Source organism: Mastacembelus armatus, chromosome 10 (assembly GCF_900324485.2).
Source record: "Mastacembelus armatus chromosome 10, fMasArm1.2, whole genome shotgun sequence".
NCBI classification, from domain to species: domain Eukaryota; kingdom Metazoa; phylum Chordata; class Actinopteri; order Synbranchiformes; family Mastacembelidae; genus Mastacembelus; species Mastacembelus armatus.
In genome coordinates, this window is record NC_046642.1 from 4,726,469 (window position 1) to 4,743,367 (window position 16,899).

Here is a 16,899-nt window from a genome sequence, read left to right on the forward strand (position 1 = left end):
TCGTCTTGTGCGTGAGGCGATCTGGCACATATGCATGATAAAAATAAAATAATTCCATCACCTAAACACAACAAGAATTTGTACAGGGGTTGTCTATAATGACACAAGTGACTAAATCATCTAAAGATTTGCCGTATATTATTCCAAAGTAATATTGCTACGTACATTGCACTGGGCAATGCAACAAGAACACCTCTAATGAATAATATAAGCTGATGCAATAGCTTGGAAATACACACTGGCTTCATGGAGCTGATAATGTTCAGCTTTGGTCAGGTCTGTCATGAGCAGTTGGCTTAACTCTGTGGTAAGTTTTGAGCTTAATGTTAGTGGTGTTGCTGTTTACATGACACTGTGAGATGTTTCTGTTTGATCCACAAAGCAGTAAGCGAAGTTAAGCTGTATTGATTCGAATAAGCTGTTTGTCATTTAACCTTCTGGGTTTACATTACAAGGGTAATATTGTATAATATAATTCATAGACTTAGAGGGAAAAAAGCATTTAAACATAAGTAGCAGTCTGGGGAAAATAATTTTTACCTAGATTTTAGATCCACATGCTCCTGAATGACTCCTGCAGGGAGCACAAATTGATCATCACAGTTTACAGTGATGCTTCATCTGTGAAAATTATAAAATGCAATTGATCTGTTAATTATGTGCCTCACTGAAGTTGAGAAAAAAATGTTTAATTACAGGGTTGAAAGATGTATTTTAAATATTTGCGTTATTGATTTTTTTTTTTTTTTCTTTCATGTATTTGCATAATCAAATCAAAGCAAGTGGTTAAGCTCCTTGAACAGAGTGCACTACCACAAATTAACAGAGTTGGATCATCTCTCTGCTAACAGTATAATCATATAAACCTCGTTATACTCCACCCAGAAGAAACTACTCTTATTAATCCTACTAGTTTTTGATGTAATCCTGGCAGTGATTTGCCCAGGCTTAAACAGGGTTTCATGGGGTCAATTGAGAGATTAGAAGTCTTAACTGTGAGCTTCCCACTGACAAGAAGTATGTGGTGTCTCACAGCTCTTGCTGATTGGCCTGTATCTAACAAAGCTAGCCAAGTTCACAGTTCGAAGACACAAGAGGCCCAAACACAGAAACTGAGTGAGTGCCTTAAAAAAGAAAAAAGAAAGCCGGTGGTACGAAGCCACCCGTGTCATGCTGTAATTGTAGGTGCTGTCGTCCTCATAATTTGGGATGTCTCTGTCACTGTCTGCTGGACCTGCTCTTTCATTTGGTTTCGCTTTTCATGCCTTTAGGAGCAGAACAAATTGAGCCCCCATCTCCTTTTGCTCCTTTGCTCATTACCAAAGAGAAAGATTAAAAAGCATTCTCTCACAGGCCACATTACATAATACCACCAAGAATGAATGAGTCTAGATTGTACTCATTGTTTCATTAATTCATCATGAATTAGGTGAAAATTAATCGAAGAGAACTGACCTCTTTTCATCATCACCAGAATCACGCCTGGAAACACTTTGAGGTATTGCAGTAATATTGAAGCGAGCAAAGCACTGACTTTGTTCGAGGTCTAGGGCTGTGTTTTTATGGGGAACTTCTCCTGGCAGTGCAGTTTTTTCTGTTACTTTCATCAGAAAGGATGCACTCCTGGGCTTTTACAACAGCGTGGAAAGCCTAGCTTGTTTTAAAGTCTCAGAACACTGAGCATGTTAAAAATATTCCTACTTCTCGTTACAAAGCAGTGTGCTCCAGATGAGATTTCAACAGCCAGCAGACCAGCACTGGTGCCTCCCCAAAGTGTCTCTTTTGTTCTGTTAACTAAAAAAAAAAAAAGAGGTACAGTAGTGGTGGACATTGGGTCCTCAGAGAGACCAGTAGAGAATGTAAAACATCCATTACAGTATTATCACATAAATTATGCAAAGGATTTACACTGCATTAAACTTAATTCCTTCCTATTACTTTGCAAATTGCAATAATTGTGCTGCCTCAGTACATCTTTAACTAAAATAACATCTGCCTCTACGGCGCAATAGCAGATAATTGAGCTAGTCTTGTATTTTGTTTTCTTGTTTTCAGGTTTTATTATGAGCAGAACAAGTCTTCCTGCATTGCGAAGTATCTCAGTGGTTCTCAGATATAAAGTATAGGCAAACACAGACTGAGTTTTCTAACTTGTTCCATTTACAAAGAAATTCTTCCCACTTCAGTTTCTCAAATTATTCTCAAAATTGAATCAATCTGCATAAATCTGTGCACAGTATGTAATATGTTCTCTCTTCATCAACAGATGTTTGCCTCCTCACGCTTCCAGAGGACCAGAAAGTGAGCATTACTACAGTAACAGTTGGCCAGAGCACCGTGTTGACTTGTGCCATCACAGGAGAACGGAGGCCTCCTATATTATGGAAGAGAAACCATCAGTATCTGAACTCCTTGAACCTGGAAGACATTAATGTAAGAACCAGTTGTCATCACATCCTCTGATGTATTGTTTCTAGATACTGTACACACCTAAATCCATTAATATGTAAACGTACAGATAAGCAGACTCAAAGTTTAAGTCCACAGATAAATTCAAAGACAGATATGTACTGTGGGTACATCATTTATAGCTGAATGGCTCTAATCCATACAGTGAACAGGTCTAATTATTTTCATTTTCACAGTGTGGACCATCATCACTTTTCAGAGCCATCACTGTTTTGCAAGAGGCTTCAATTCTAGATAATTTCCTTCTGTAGTTCCTTTTCAACACGCTTAATTTTTTGACAGTGACTCAGATTGTCGACACATTTTATTTGACGGTGCTGGCTTTGTATTGTAGGTCTGACAGTAATCCAGGATGTCAGTTTATGCTCTTGGTGTCTGTGTTTAGACATTGCTGTGAGGGACAGGGATTTCAGACAAAGAAAAAAGATGAAGGGGGGATACCAGTGGCGTTCAGCTCTAGAGGATGGACCTACTTTAACTAAAATTCAGTGAAAGATTGCGAGTGTGTGTTAATCTACATGCAAGACTGCACAGCCCTCTGTGTCACTTTCATTCACATCAAAAAGGACAAGCATACTTATGTGGCGAGGTACAAAAAAGCCCTAGGTTGGCTTGCCCTTTTCTTCTGTGTGTCAGGGCTGACCAAGATGAGTGTGATACTGCCCTGCATAATTAAGTCAACACTGTCGCAGTAGATAAAGGGAGACCTAGCGAAGCCACTAATGTAACATTAAATGTTGATGACCCTTAAAATGAGTAAGAGGCGCCCAGCTGTCGCCAGTCATCCTTGGCATCATCAATTGGCTCTGAACTAGCCACTGGTTCTGGTTGTTGGCGGTATGTGATTCCCATAACGAGCAGTGCCAGTGCCATTCATATGCAATTAACAGCTTTTCCACGGTGTGCCTTTTTTACTCATTTTCTGTATTATAAGCAATACGTGGTCACATATATGCAAGTGCTGGGTGTAACAAGAAAAGAAATGTCAAGTCAGATTATTTTTTGAAAATGCACTGAAGCATTTATGAGAGGAAAAAAGAGGTGCAAGTCTTGTAAGGTCAGCACAGGCTTTGATCTATCTTTCATATTTTTTTTTTTTTACTGTTTTACTTATTTCCTTTTTCAAAATTCAGTAGAATGAGTTTTTGTTTTATCTCCTGATATTGCCTGAAGACATATAACAGAGTTCAGTGTCCCAGTCTGGTTGGACACAGTCATCAGTTTCCCATGGTGACTAATGTTAGATCGTGCACAGGTGTATTTTCAGTTGAAATGTCAGCTTAGAGGATGAAAGGTTCAGCTGCCAAATGGTGTTTAACATACATCCATTCCAGCAGAAAATGCATTGACTAAAGTACATGAATAACATTGACAGCATATAAAACTGATTATCCTTTCCAGTTGTTGGTGTTAGAGCTGCAATACTATGATTTTGCATCAGATCTTTTTAAAAATGTCTTTTTTCACTTTCACTAAATAACTTTTCTTTTTTCCGTCTTTATGGAGACAGTGGTAATCAATTAAAGCTTGACCTCTTGTAGTTTAAAAGCAGCATATTCCTGAAGAAAGCATCAAAATTTGATTTCAGTCCACAGATCTTGTGTCTTCACTTATACATCACAGCTAGAACAGCTGAAAGAAGGATGCTTTTGCAGTTTGCATTTTAATTAGCCCTGAACCCTCAGATCTTTGTTCCCTGTATTTATTGTGGTGCGATGAAATTACACTTCATCTGTCTCCATGGTGCATACAGCATATTGGTTGATTCCAGTGCAGCTTCATGAAATGAGACTGAGTTGAACTACTACAGGGACTAATCTGTCTCCGCAGACTGAGTGAACTTGCTGTACTTTGACCCTCGACATCTGCGGTTGTCAGATTTGATTTTTTTGTTGCATAACAAAGCCTAAGTTTACAGTTGCTGTTAGTGCACAGACTACCTCTGTTGCAGCTCTACTACAGCAAGCAAATAAGCATGAGAGTCTCCTGTGTCTCATCAGAAAACTGTGCAAACCATGCTGCACCAATAGAAACTACCAGTGGAACCCGAGAGCACCCCAGCAGCTTAATCCAGATTTATTTTTGGCTCTTAGACTTCCAGTCAATCAATGTTGTTCCTTCTAGAGAGGAGAATGGTTTTTGTCTGCACCTGGCATCCACAGACCCATTCTAAATTGCCTTTCAGATGATTTCTGTATAATTGCTGGCTGTTAATATTTGTGAGCATCTACTGCCAGACTTAATTAGAGTCATATTGCTGTGAGTACACATGGGAGGTTTATTCAGTCTAATCTTGCAGGCCTTCCTACTTTAGAACATGGTTATTTTAGGTTAGTTTTTTTTTTTTTAACATTCAGACTTAGTGAATTGCACATTAATCCCAGCGGTGCGCTTGTATGCCAGAGTTCAATAGAGCCTCTCTAAATTTTGACAAAGCAGCTTACTGTAATTCCATGAAGTTGACAGTTTCTGGCTATTGCATCATCATCCAAGGCTGTCAGCATTTCAATCCTCTCTGAGTGGCCGAGCTAAAGGCGCAGTTGTGTGTGTGTGTGTGTGTGTGTATGTGTTTGTATGTGGATGATGACTCTGGGTTTCTGGAAATAGATGAAAATGCATTAGATATTTTGAAATTCTTAAAAGTTGTGAAAAAGCGACAGACAATATGAAAGTGTTTTAGAAGTTAGTAAAAGTATTCATCAGCAACATTTTTGAGTAATACATTTTAGTTGGACAGGTGAACTTGGAAGGTCAGTATAAAATATATCAGATTTATCAGCGTATTCTAATTTACCTATGACATAAAAAGATGACATTAAAAGAGCAAATATGTTTTGAACACAGCCTTTAACAGAAATCAATAGAAAACAGGAAACAAAAACAATCTCAGCTGAATGTTTCTTCTTTTCTTATCTTGCCCTTTGAAATAAGGGTTTTTGTCTCCCATATTGCCTTATGCTGGTGGTTTTACATCATATCTGCATAGTGGGAATGTACCATATAAAGTTATATGGCGATATACCATACAATATTAAATATGTATATTTGTTTTTAATATCTTTCATTCAGCATTGATCAGTCTGAATCACATCATTTGTATTCTTCCAGTGTTTTTCTGGGTTTGTAAGGCAGATAATACATGAGTCAGAGTGGCCTGTTTGTATATCCCCAGCTTCCATCACGATGGATTTTTAGTGTAATTAATCATGTGGTCTGGTAACCCAGGACCGCACATTGTACTCATCTACGCTACTCCTATAGTATCCTGACATTACAAATACACTGACCTATGCACTGCAGAATAATTAGTCTAATCTGCTGATTATTTTCTTGGTTAGTTGTTTGGTCTAAACATCAAATCTAGCTTCTTGATCTACAGTACCATCATCAAAACGGGTCTCAAACCCAGGCAAAACAAAACAATATGTTTTTATATTTGAAAAGCTGAAACCAGAGAATTTTGGCTCTGGTTAAGTTGAAAATTACACTAGCGGTGCTGTCACCTGTGTGCTCTACAATCTGTTTCTAATACCTCAATGCTGTGATTGAACTGAACCTCTAAATATTTGACGTCTGTTTTTTCCTCCACAGATCCCGTCCCAGGTAGGGTGTTTTATTTATTTATTTTTTTGTATTTTGTCTCAACAAGCAGACATTCATTCTTTTCTCATCCCATCCACATAAAGCCCACAAAGCTAGTGAAATGCCTGCAACAGGTGCATGATGCTCTAATCCAAACCATAAACTGTAAAATGCAGATAGCAGGTTGTAGACATAAACATTATGTTCATTTACTGAAAAATATTCTACAGCTACTGCATCGATTGAATAGATTGTCCCTTTAAAATACAAGGGAAGGTCTGTTGTTTCTGGAGAAACTCCTGCAATTGAATCTTTTTTTAAATGTAATTTTTCACTGCTGTGACCACCACAAGTTTCATTCATTCACCTCACCTTGATTTAGTGGTGGGGACCAACATTATGAAAGTAATATCCTTTTATTGTGGGGAAACATGTTTCTCTCACCAACATGTTGGTGTGACAAGCCAAAGTTTCATAAGGTTTGTCTGGAAACTTTGTCAAAGGCCATTTTCTGAAATGCCTTGTTACTGCTTGTTACCGAGGTTAGCTCTCCAGTGAGGTGGCTCTCTAGTGTCCTCTCAGAGGTGAGCTGGCACTGACAGCTTTATTAATTATAGTTTCTTGAGGGCTGTGGCCTATTTGTAAATCCACCTTTACCTGCCCTTGTCTCTCTTCCTCTGAGTAGTCGTACCCTTGCCTGCTTTGTCTGCAGAGAGCTAGGGCTGCGTGCTGCTGATAGCTGAGGTGAGAGTGGTGAGGTGAGGTAGAGGAATCATGTCGACAGCCTCGGCTGTGGTTCGTTCCACCCCTCTGAGTTTCATTTCTCCCCCCATTCATTTTTCATTTAAGAAGGTGACACAATATGCTCTGAGCCCAAGGGGCCAAAACGCACCATCGATTTCCCCTCATATTGTGAAGCTCTGATGCTTCACTCAACCTGAGCCGTTACCGAGCTCGTAGGTTAGATCAGAGCACAGTGAGATGAACTGATATACACGCTCTATGGCTGCAAACACGATGGCTCACTCTCCTCACTTGTCTGTAGACATTTAAGGGAATGGTGAATGCCAAGATGTAGACAGCCAGCATGTGATTCAAATGTTTAATGAGAAAGCATATTTTCTTATTATGAACTCCTGTGAAAGAGGGCGGGTAATTAGGGTCTTTTTTTAATTAAAGCAGTGTGTAAAACCACGGCAGCAAACTCATTCCTAAGAGCAAAAGTTCACGCCACTAAAAGAAATGTGAATGATTTTTTTTTTTAATGCACAGCAGCAATCAGGAATGAACACGTTTTGCCACTTGGCCTTCATCAAGTTAGTGACCACTGAAGAAAACCCTGATGATGGCTGAGTGCCTCAGCATGTTCATTTCTGAGAATCCATTTTGCACTGCAAAGTGGTGAAACCTATTATTGTAACCATAGGCAGTTCTTTGGTTTCTAAGTAGTTCATAAAGTTTTAGAATGGTTTTAAAATCGTATATATGGTTTTATAGTATAACAACTTCATTTAGTAATATGAGGATATGTAATAAAATTACAAGAGCACTGATTACTGTAAAAGAGTAAAAATAAAGATAGCTACAATTAAATACACGTCAAAGATCTCACTCTGCTCTGAGCAAAGTTCAGGCTTAAGCTTTAAAGCTAACTCAAATGTTTTCATATATTGATGGCAGATATTCCCTCTAAGAATAATCACACCAACACACTGTCAATGGGCTCATTAGCTTTGGAGGCTTCTTTCTGTGCTACAGCTTGAATAAGTGACTCTTCTGTTTGCACTTTTTACTTGTCCATCACCATTTTTGTGTTCAGTGGCTAAATAATCAGAACTAAGCATGAATTAATCATGTTTCAATAAGCTCTACACAAGCCCACGTAGGTTTTTGTTTAATTACACTTTTTGTTTTTCTTTAAATAGGCCACGTGAGAGTTGAAGTGCCACATGTTTTGCATGTTTGTGAGGTGTGCATGTTACAACTTGCATTCCAGCCTTTCTGGGGACACTGACATTTAAAATGAACAGCAGAAGTTATTTTGATTGACTGTGTGTCTGCAGAACTATATTTCCCTGTTATTTCCTAACACTGTGTAATTTTTGCACTAATCAATTACAGCCTCAGCCTCCTTCCATCACATCACTTGCCTCTGATTGGAAAAATGACATGTACCAGAAAACAATTTTTCTTAACTGTGACTTTGACAGTTATTTTCCTCAGTTGTTTTCTGTAGCACTAAATGGCTTCAGCTTTTGACTTAGATTGATGGACATTGCTCCACAATGTGCCTTTTTGGATTATTGTTATATTTTTCATTTCCTATGGTATAAAACATTTTCCTCTTCCCATTTGCACACTACAGGCTTGCTGCATTCCCAGCTTTAAATGCCTTCAACATCACTACTGCTTCTAGGTTGCAGTAGTATCTCTTAAGTGATCCAAACTCTCTTGTCTCTCTGGCAGGACTTCGGGGATGATGGCTCACTGTACATTACCAAGGTGACCACAACCCACATGGGAAACTATACCTGTCATGCTGATGGCTTTGAAAAACTCTTTCAGACCCATACACTACAAGTCAACGGTAAGAGGTTTATACTGTTCATGCTGCTTTTTATTAGAATTAGACATATTATATATATATAATTTTATCCTCAGCTCTCCCCCCCAACACCCTTCGCTGTGGTAGGGCCCTAATTATCAACTACAAGTGTCCTACCACTCTAGTATCATATCTACATATCTTTAGAATTCATTATGTGTTGTGGGTAGCAGATGAGAGATTTAGATGCTCAAAATAAAGACAGATACAGTACTTTGGCACTTGTTGAAAACATTAATTGAATTTTGTGCTTGCAAAGTGATCACCAGTGTGCTGTTAGTGCTTAAAGCCATTTGTTAAAGCAGCTTCATATTTGACACAAAAGTGTTTTGGAAACATCTGTGGTGGTACATAATCGTTGCTATGGTGTTTCAGCTCTGTATTTTTTTTGGTCTGCATTAATCATACTGCTGAATTTTTTATTTTGGGATTTCGTTGCTGATGATGTAAATTGCTGAACTGTTTTCTTTGTCTGATGGCTTAAGCAAAGGCTCCATTGTTGGTTCCAGATAAACAATGGTTCTGATTAATTGTACATTGGTTGAGATTGTAATAGTATAGCACCAATTCAACTCAAATCTCCTCACATTGGTTCTATTCAATTCAGTGCCAAATCACAATAAAAAAAAAAACAACTAATCTCAAGGCACTTTACATATAAACCCAAAATAGTTAGAAGTAGCAATGCACCAAACGTCTCATGTAACTGATAGAGGTTATGTAAGTTGTGTGTTCTTTTTGTAAACAGTACAGAGTATAACAGTACAAACACACTTTTACACAAGTTTATTACTGTGGCGTTGAAAGTATTTAATCTAGAGACACAAGGGTTTCTCACAGCAGGACTTCAGGACAGTGCCTCTGTGTAAATAGTTGTGGAGGGCACTTAACAGACATACAAGTAAACGGCCAGACTGTAGGACACCACACCTCTTTTAGGAAGCAGTCCAGAACTAGGGTCAAAGTTTGTGCCCAGTGGTGTCTATTTTTTACCTGCTGCTACAATGCATAACACAAACAACTTCACATCTACAGTATAACATTAAATATATGACTATATGATGGAAGCTAGAAGAATTTATTTTGTATGGGATTTTACTGCATGTGTATGTCTGCATAGTGGCATTATTGTGATGGTAAGCACCAGTTTCTGTTAAAGTCGGAGAAATCGATATATAATAAAAATGTATCAAACGACAATATAGTGATAGTGTGTAAAGGGCCACTTGAAGTGAATTATCACCTCTAATATTTGCCTTTGGATTTGGCAGGTATTAAGAGGGAATACGGGACTCAAATTTGACAGGTGAAAAGAAATATAACTCCATATGAATCATGATGCTGCACCAAAACTCCTGGACATACAAATAAAGTAACTGTTGGCTTACATATTTGCCATATCAACAAGAAAGCTACTAACATGTCATTGTGCACAGAACTTGTTGGTGTCAACCCCATTTGCCCAATTTATGGCAGATTAAACATCTTTTTGTCTATTCCATTTTCATTTATACACCAAAGATTGATCTATGGCTTGCTCTGGTAGACTTCCAGACTATGGCTTACCTGTGTTCAACTTTGAGAATCACACTCAACAAAAAAAGTGTGTTATGTTTGCATGTCTTCTATTTTGAAAAGGATAAAGTTTTCTAGTAGTTTACAAGCACCTTGCAGCACCAGTGTTTATAGTATAGTATTGCTTCATTGAATATTTATTTCTTACCACACATCTGTTTCCTGTGCTGATAGCCTTCCGCTTTCATTTGGCCATTGTGACCGAACCTTAAGCTAAAACACATACCAGCTGTTTGAAGAATTATATTAAGCTTCTTGATAATTGGTTTGGGACAGTCTTCAGTGTAGTGAACTGACCATGTGAATGCTGAAACAGGCATTACAGACAGGGCAGAGGTGAAATGATTGAGCTTGTGTGATGAACCAGTTTTCTTCCATACTGGTTCTAATGAGCTGAATAAACCACAGTGTCAATGCAAAAAGCTCAATGTCTTCATTAGATTTGACAGACAGTTGGTTCATTATTATTCTTCTAAAATATTACTCCAAGGTTAATTGTAATGATATACAGGTCTTATTATACCAAGTGTTATGTTTATGGAAACAGTGAATCTCATGAGACAGATGACTTTTTGTTGTAATTGATACTGAAACTTACAGATGACCTTTTCACTGCAGACTATGAATTTCACATTGAGTCTGGCTGAAGTCTTCAAGGACCTGCTACCCTGTCTTGACTATTAAGATTTTCTAGAACTCAATTAAGAAACAGCTGAAACAAAGCGTAGTTCTTGGAAAAATAGGATCACAATGCAGTCATAAGAGAATGTGTACTATTTGGACAATTATCCAGTGGAGCTGATGGAATTTAAATAAATGACTAGACACACACACACACACACACACACACACACACACACACACACTAGCTCATCCAAATGTCCCTCATGGATTTTACACTTGCATTTTGTGAATTGTAGTTGTGTTTATTAAATGCACATACTATACACCATCTTTGCATTATGTGCCTCTTGTAATGCCATCTGATTAGTACACTTGATGGTCATTTTATTATGATTATTTGTTACTGTCAGTCTGTTGTGTCTGCTCTTTTTGTAGCCCTCTTTTTTTGTTTGCAGTGACCCCACTTTACCCACAGGAATCAATAAAGTTACATCTAATTTGTACTGTGGCCACAAAGTTTGTTCACTCTCCCAGACACTTTAGCAGAAAAGAAATTGTTGCTTGGGGTAAATTAATGAAAGTCTTGGTTGAATCGTTACATACAACAACCATTTTTGCTGCTAAATGTAGTGTAAATAAATGTAGTGTTCCCCCATGGAAAGCTGCATTTGTTGTAAAAACATAATTTCAAATGTAAGTACTGTAGAAGTAACAATATGGATCCTAATGCTAAAGTTGTGCTGGGCAGCATCATGTTTCAAAAGGTAGCTGTAGCTGTTTGCATCTGTTAGCTATACAGAGATAATACATACCACTAATACAGTATCCATGAAGAATTGTGTGTTATTTTATTATTGTGCTTGAGAACTATTTCATTGCACCCTTTGTATCCTGGTAGGTGGTTGTTGTTCTCCTGTGGCCATGGTAGTCTTCTTGTTGGGGCTAACAGCTTCACATGTGCCCAGCAGCTAATCCTATAGCCATGAGACCTTGTTGGGAAATAATGTGAGACCTCACCATATATGTGCATCGCCTGCAAAAGGTTAACTGTGGATGGTGGGGAGAGGAGGAGGCCTTGATGTGCTGATCCCTGGCTAAGAAAATGGCTCTTGGGACCTGGAATATCATATTTGTAGTGTAAAGGGGTCACAGGTAGATATAAATAGTTGGGTTCACCACGGTCCACAGCAGCAGCTCTGGAACCACAATCCTTCGTATGAGCTGAACTCTCTTTTTACCCCCCTTTTTTTTTTTTAAAACGAGAGTTGCTTGGTGGATGTGTCGATACTGACGATTCTCAAGCTGAAGTCTGCCGTGTTGGAGTTTTCCCAGGAGAGTGAGAAACTTGCCCATGTTACTGCATCCTGTGGAGAGAAAGGCTCTGAGTGTTGCTGTGAAAAGCAGTTCAGACAGCGTATACAGAGTTGCTGACTTGGAGCGTCTGGTTCAGGCCCTAGAGACGTAGGGTTGGTGCCACATGGGACTCCATAGTTTTGTCAGAGGGCTTGAAAACAACAAAGAATTTTTGGAGAGGAATGTTTGGCAGAACTGGCCCGCCTGATGCGAACTGGTGTTGTTTGGGTTGTTTTGTGCTAGGGAGAGTCTGTCTGTAATGAACAGCATGTTAAATATGTAGCAGTTTGTTTTTCTGAATAAGACATACAGTGATATGGGTTAGACAGTCAGGTGAATTCAGTAAAAGTTCTTAGGTGCCTGTTATTCATCTGTTTAATATTAATGTTATTTGCATTTAGACACTGAATGTTTCCTTCTGCATGTTTCTTCTGCTTCTTTTAATGAAATAAGACCTCCTGTACCCAATAACTGCTGTAAAAGAATGGCACATTGGAGCATTTAACATTGATACCAGTGCTATCATCTTACCTGCATGTGTCACAATTTTATTGATGGTTGAAGAACAATTTAAAAAAAAAAAAAAATCATAGGCCTAGTTCTATTTCTACAGTAATTTCTGTGGGAAAAGTGAATATTTCATACTCTCTTTTTTCTTATGTTGTTTGTTTTGGGTAACAATTTCTCTGTGAACTAAATTTTCCTAATTTTACGTATGTTTTTTTTTTTTTTTTAGATTCATTGAAGTAAATAATACATCAAATGAAAACACACATGACAATCAGAAGTGCACGCAGAAAATAAGACTTCTTTTGAGGTAGAGAAGAAAGAGCATACAAACCTGATGTTCTCTGGAGGTTCTTAATGTCTGTCCCAGATCTACAACTCTGGCAGTCTTACTGTTTCGACTTTAGTTTTACTCTTAACGTATTTTTTGTATCTGATGTGATGTATGACGCTCGGGTAATTAATGACAGATGAAGCTTTTCATCATGGTGTGTGCGTATTTGTCATGGTGTGTGTCTATGGATGTCACTGCATTTGTACAGTACATCATGGTGGTGTAGGAGTGAGTGTGATAGAGAGAGCACAGGATTGTGTGTTATTTATGAGCGTGCATTGTTCATGGGTAGCTGCTCGGTTCTCACAGTCCATTGCGTATGCTCCCCATGTTTTTTTAGCAACAGCCATGAGTTCAATTTGATTGCATAGTTGTGACAAATCTACCAGACTTAGTTGGATATCGCCCAACAGAGTCATGACAAAGTGGTTTTCTGCCATGGTGTGTTCTGTGCTCTTATATGTATGCGTGTGTGCGTGCGTGCGTGCGTGCGTGCGTGCGTGCGTGTGTGCGTGCGCGCGCGCACCTGCACACCTGCATATCTTCTAGCACCATGGCCAACGGGAGCCTTGCTGGGTGATTGACGACTGGCTGGGGAGCTTTATGATGGAGCTGTCAGCCCTGCTGTGTCGCATTCTCCTGACAGTGGCTCTCCTGACGCTTTCAGAAATGCATCAAAATGCAACTTCTCTCACATCTTGTCTGGATCAAGTTTTGAGTGAAAAAATAGACTGATCGGCTCATCCCTTTCATTTTCACGACTGTCTGGGCAGAGGAAATGGTGATTTGCATTTGCGCTAAATTGGCAGTATGTGTAAGTGAGGCATTTTCAAAAGGCATAGTACACACTTTTCTTATTTCGCAGAGCTTCATTATTCTCTGTCACTAACAAGGCATTTTGGGACCTGGCAAAGGATGCACTACTACTATGAAACACTAAAACACTGGTTCCTCAACATCATTTCACCATTTTTAGTTTCCAGTGATTTAATCAATATGTTCATGTTGTAATTTTTCCACACTGCTGCCACTGTGGAACAGCCTTTCGTTACTGATGTTAAAAATGAGAGGGGTTTATAGAAGTGAAATCAGGGCTTTTTATGGAGTGGGGTGCACACATTTATAATGAAAGTTTCAATGGCATTTTTACTTCACCCATTAAAATGTACCTGTTGTGCCTAGTTGCTCTGATGGGTACTTAGTTTGTAGCGATGCAGTTTTGGATTTCATAATTTGATTGTTTAGTTCTATGTTGCATTTCTTGTGTTTTGACTTATATTGTCTTAAAACCATGTTGGAAATGTTGGAAGTGTTTTCATTCAGTTAATTTGCTCAGATATTTTTAAGGTAAGCTGCATTTTCACTTCTCGAATGTTGATGAGTTGTTTACACCACTCGTGCTCAAATAACTTTGGTTGGTGCTTGGTGAATCAAACCTAATTGATCTAGTTAAAGGATTTAATTTAACTTAGCAGTCGGTTTTCATACTGGGTATGTATTAGCTGCTGTTTTGTAGCCACCTTCACTTGTGCATGAGGAGATTTTTGTGTAAATAATTAAAAAAGTTGATGGAAGAATTAGAAATATGCATTTGGCTTTTTAAAACTCTGTTCTTATCTGCTCTAGATATTTGTGGATCTCCAGGTTTTGAATATAAATTATATTGATATTATTTTTCATAATATCAATAACATTTATAGTTATTTTTATTTTCATTAATGAATGTTGCATAAAAGCACTAACGCTCTAATTAATTGATGTTAGCACCAATTGTAGTAACACCAATTATCCTAATTCTTCTGATTAATATCAGCTGAATAGATTTTGACCATAATTACTTACATTAAGTATAATTTAATGCCACAATGCAACATTTTAATTTGCACTCCAAACTTTTCTTCAGCCTGAAGTGAATTGTTCCTATTAGCATGGCACATTTTTAATCTGTCATTCTATCTTTGTTGGGAATTAAATAATTTGGGACATTTTATTGACCTATGTCTGTGACCTGTTGGAGCTCCTAAGAGAATTAATAGATGTCTCCAGCAGCACAGGGCAGGCTTTCTCCCCCACATTCACAGTCATGAGGTTAATTTACCGACATGGGCTTTTTCTGAAATAACGGCCCTCTCACTTAGCAGTGACCTTTACTGAGCTTTTTGGTCAGTAAGTGGGAATTGCTGCAACTTTGATAGAGCTTGGCTAAAAGTTAATATGAAAGGAGGCCCACATATCTTACAAAGATGTCTTAGTGAGGATAGTAGGCTATGTATTTGCTGATGTGCATCAATAATGATGCTTTTCTCCCATCAAAAATGTTTTATGATGTTTTGGCATCATGCCACAAAGTCACATATTGTCCTTTAAATAATTTAGTGTTTTCAAAAAGTGATTTAGACACCGCTTACTTCAGTATATTAAAAACCCTTTGAGAGACTGACAAAAGAATAATCACGAGATTTTTTCCAAGACCATACGTGAATGTTTAACGCCAAACTTGGTAGAGTTTATAGTGCTGTAACTTTCTCTCCCAAAAAGGTTAAAGCATTTAGATTAGTTCCCTTCAGGGGTCACTCTAATGAGCCTGTTCTTATTTTTTTTTTTACCTTTTAATAACTGAATCTCTTTGAAAAAGCAATTACAGAATTTCTCAGCTCACACAGAATGGCCAGCGTTCATACAAATATTTTGACAGTGTTTTATGTTTACAAACATAGTTAATTATGTAATTGTGCATGGTGAGCTGGGGTGAATACCTGCATAGAAACCTCATTTGGATGTTTGAGGAACCTAGGTTGGGTTATTAAAGTTTGGCAGGCACTGGAATCCTCCCACCGCAGATGTTGGGTTGGATTAGGTCCATGAAAAAAAGACATAACAGCAACTTGTGCTCTGCCTGAGGTAACCTCTATATACCCATTCTCAGCACTGATTAGACCTGCACTCACCTCCTCTATAGTTACACCTCTACACATTGGACCTACACCTCTACCGTAAGCGATCAGACTCATGTCTGGTGTTACCAGCTCTGATTGAATCATAGGCAGAACTCTTCAGCACAAAGTACCAACCAATTCCATCTTCTCAAATCACACAAGCAATTTACTCCAAAACGTGGATGAGATGACATGTGAGATTGACCCAGGGTTCTGTTCTTTTTGAACTAGTATTGACAGTATCAGAAGATATTTCTATTTATTGTACTGGCCCTAGCAAGTTACCACCCTGAAGATGTAACATACATTGGATCCACTTTTTGACATGTTTCCTGATATGTGTTGAAGATTAATAAGTAAGAATGTAGGACACCGTTACTTCTTACAAATTTTGTTGAATATATATATAACATCCATTAATAAAATAAATCCTGACAAACTGTAGGCCACAGGTATTTCTATTTCCATGCTACCATCGCAGAGTCACTGCATGTTTATATTAATTATTAATTAATTAATCAAAAACACAGCTGGAAGCAGCTGGTGATGTTACATCGAAATCGAAACTACTCCCCTCCCCTGTGCACTCTCACCATTTGACATCTTACTTGTTCAAGTAATGTTTTACCTTGTGACACCATATTGAGTGAGACAATACAGGGAAAAACTGAGAAAATTGAAGTGTTCTCACTTTTGTTGCCTTGAAGTGCTCAGTATTTCAATATTTTCAATGCAGTCTGAGCTTTTTTAAATCTTGCATGGTGTCAAATTTGCTCCATTCAAAATGACTGAATTTTATGATGATCCAGTTTTAAATGGGGGGGCTTGTAAACCATACATGTGAGTACTGAAGCTTCTGCTCAAGTGAAGTATGTCAGAAACTAGACATAAACCTGAATTTCACTCTTGCTGAC

The 16,899-nt window shown here is 38.1% G+C and overlaps 1 protein-coding gene across 4 annotated transcripts in view; it reads left to right on the forward strand.

Annotated features, from left to right (window-relative positions):
* The window catches only part of fstl5 (follistatin-like 5), a 123,058-nt gene that overhangs the window by 71,575 nt on the left and 34,584 nt on the right, over positions 1-16,899 (forward strand). For 2 of the 4 annotated variants that reach the window (XM_026330348.1, XM_026330349.1), the window contains exons 7-9: positions 2,267-2,433; positions 6,061-6,072; positions 8,518-8,638. In XM_026330348.1, coding sequence (XP_026186133.1) covers positions 2,267-2,433; positions 6,061-6,072; positions 8,518-8,638 — 300 coding nt within the window. The remainder of the gene's footprint in view (positions 1-2,266; positions 2,434-6,060; positions 6,073-8,517; positions 8,639-16,899) is intronic. The other 2 variants (XM_026330350.1, XM_026330351.1) reach the window with 1 other exon arrangement.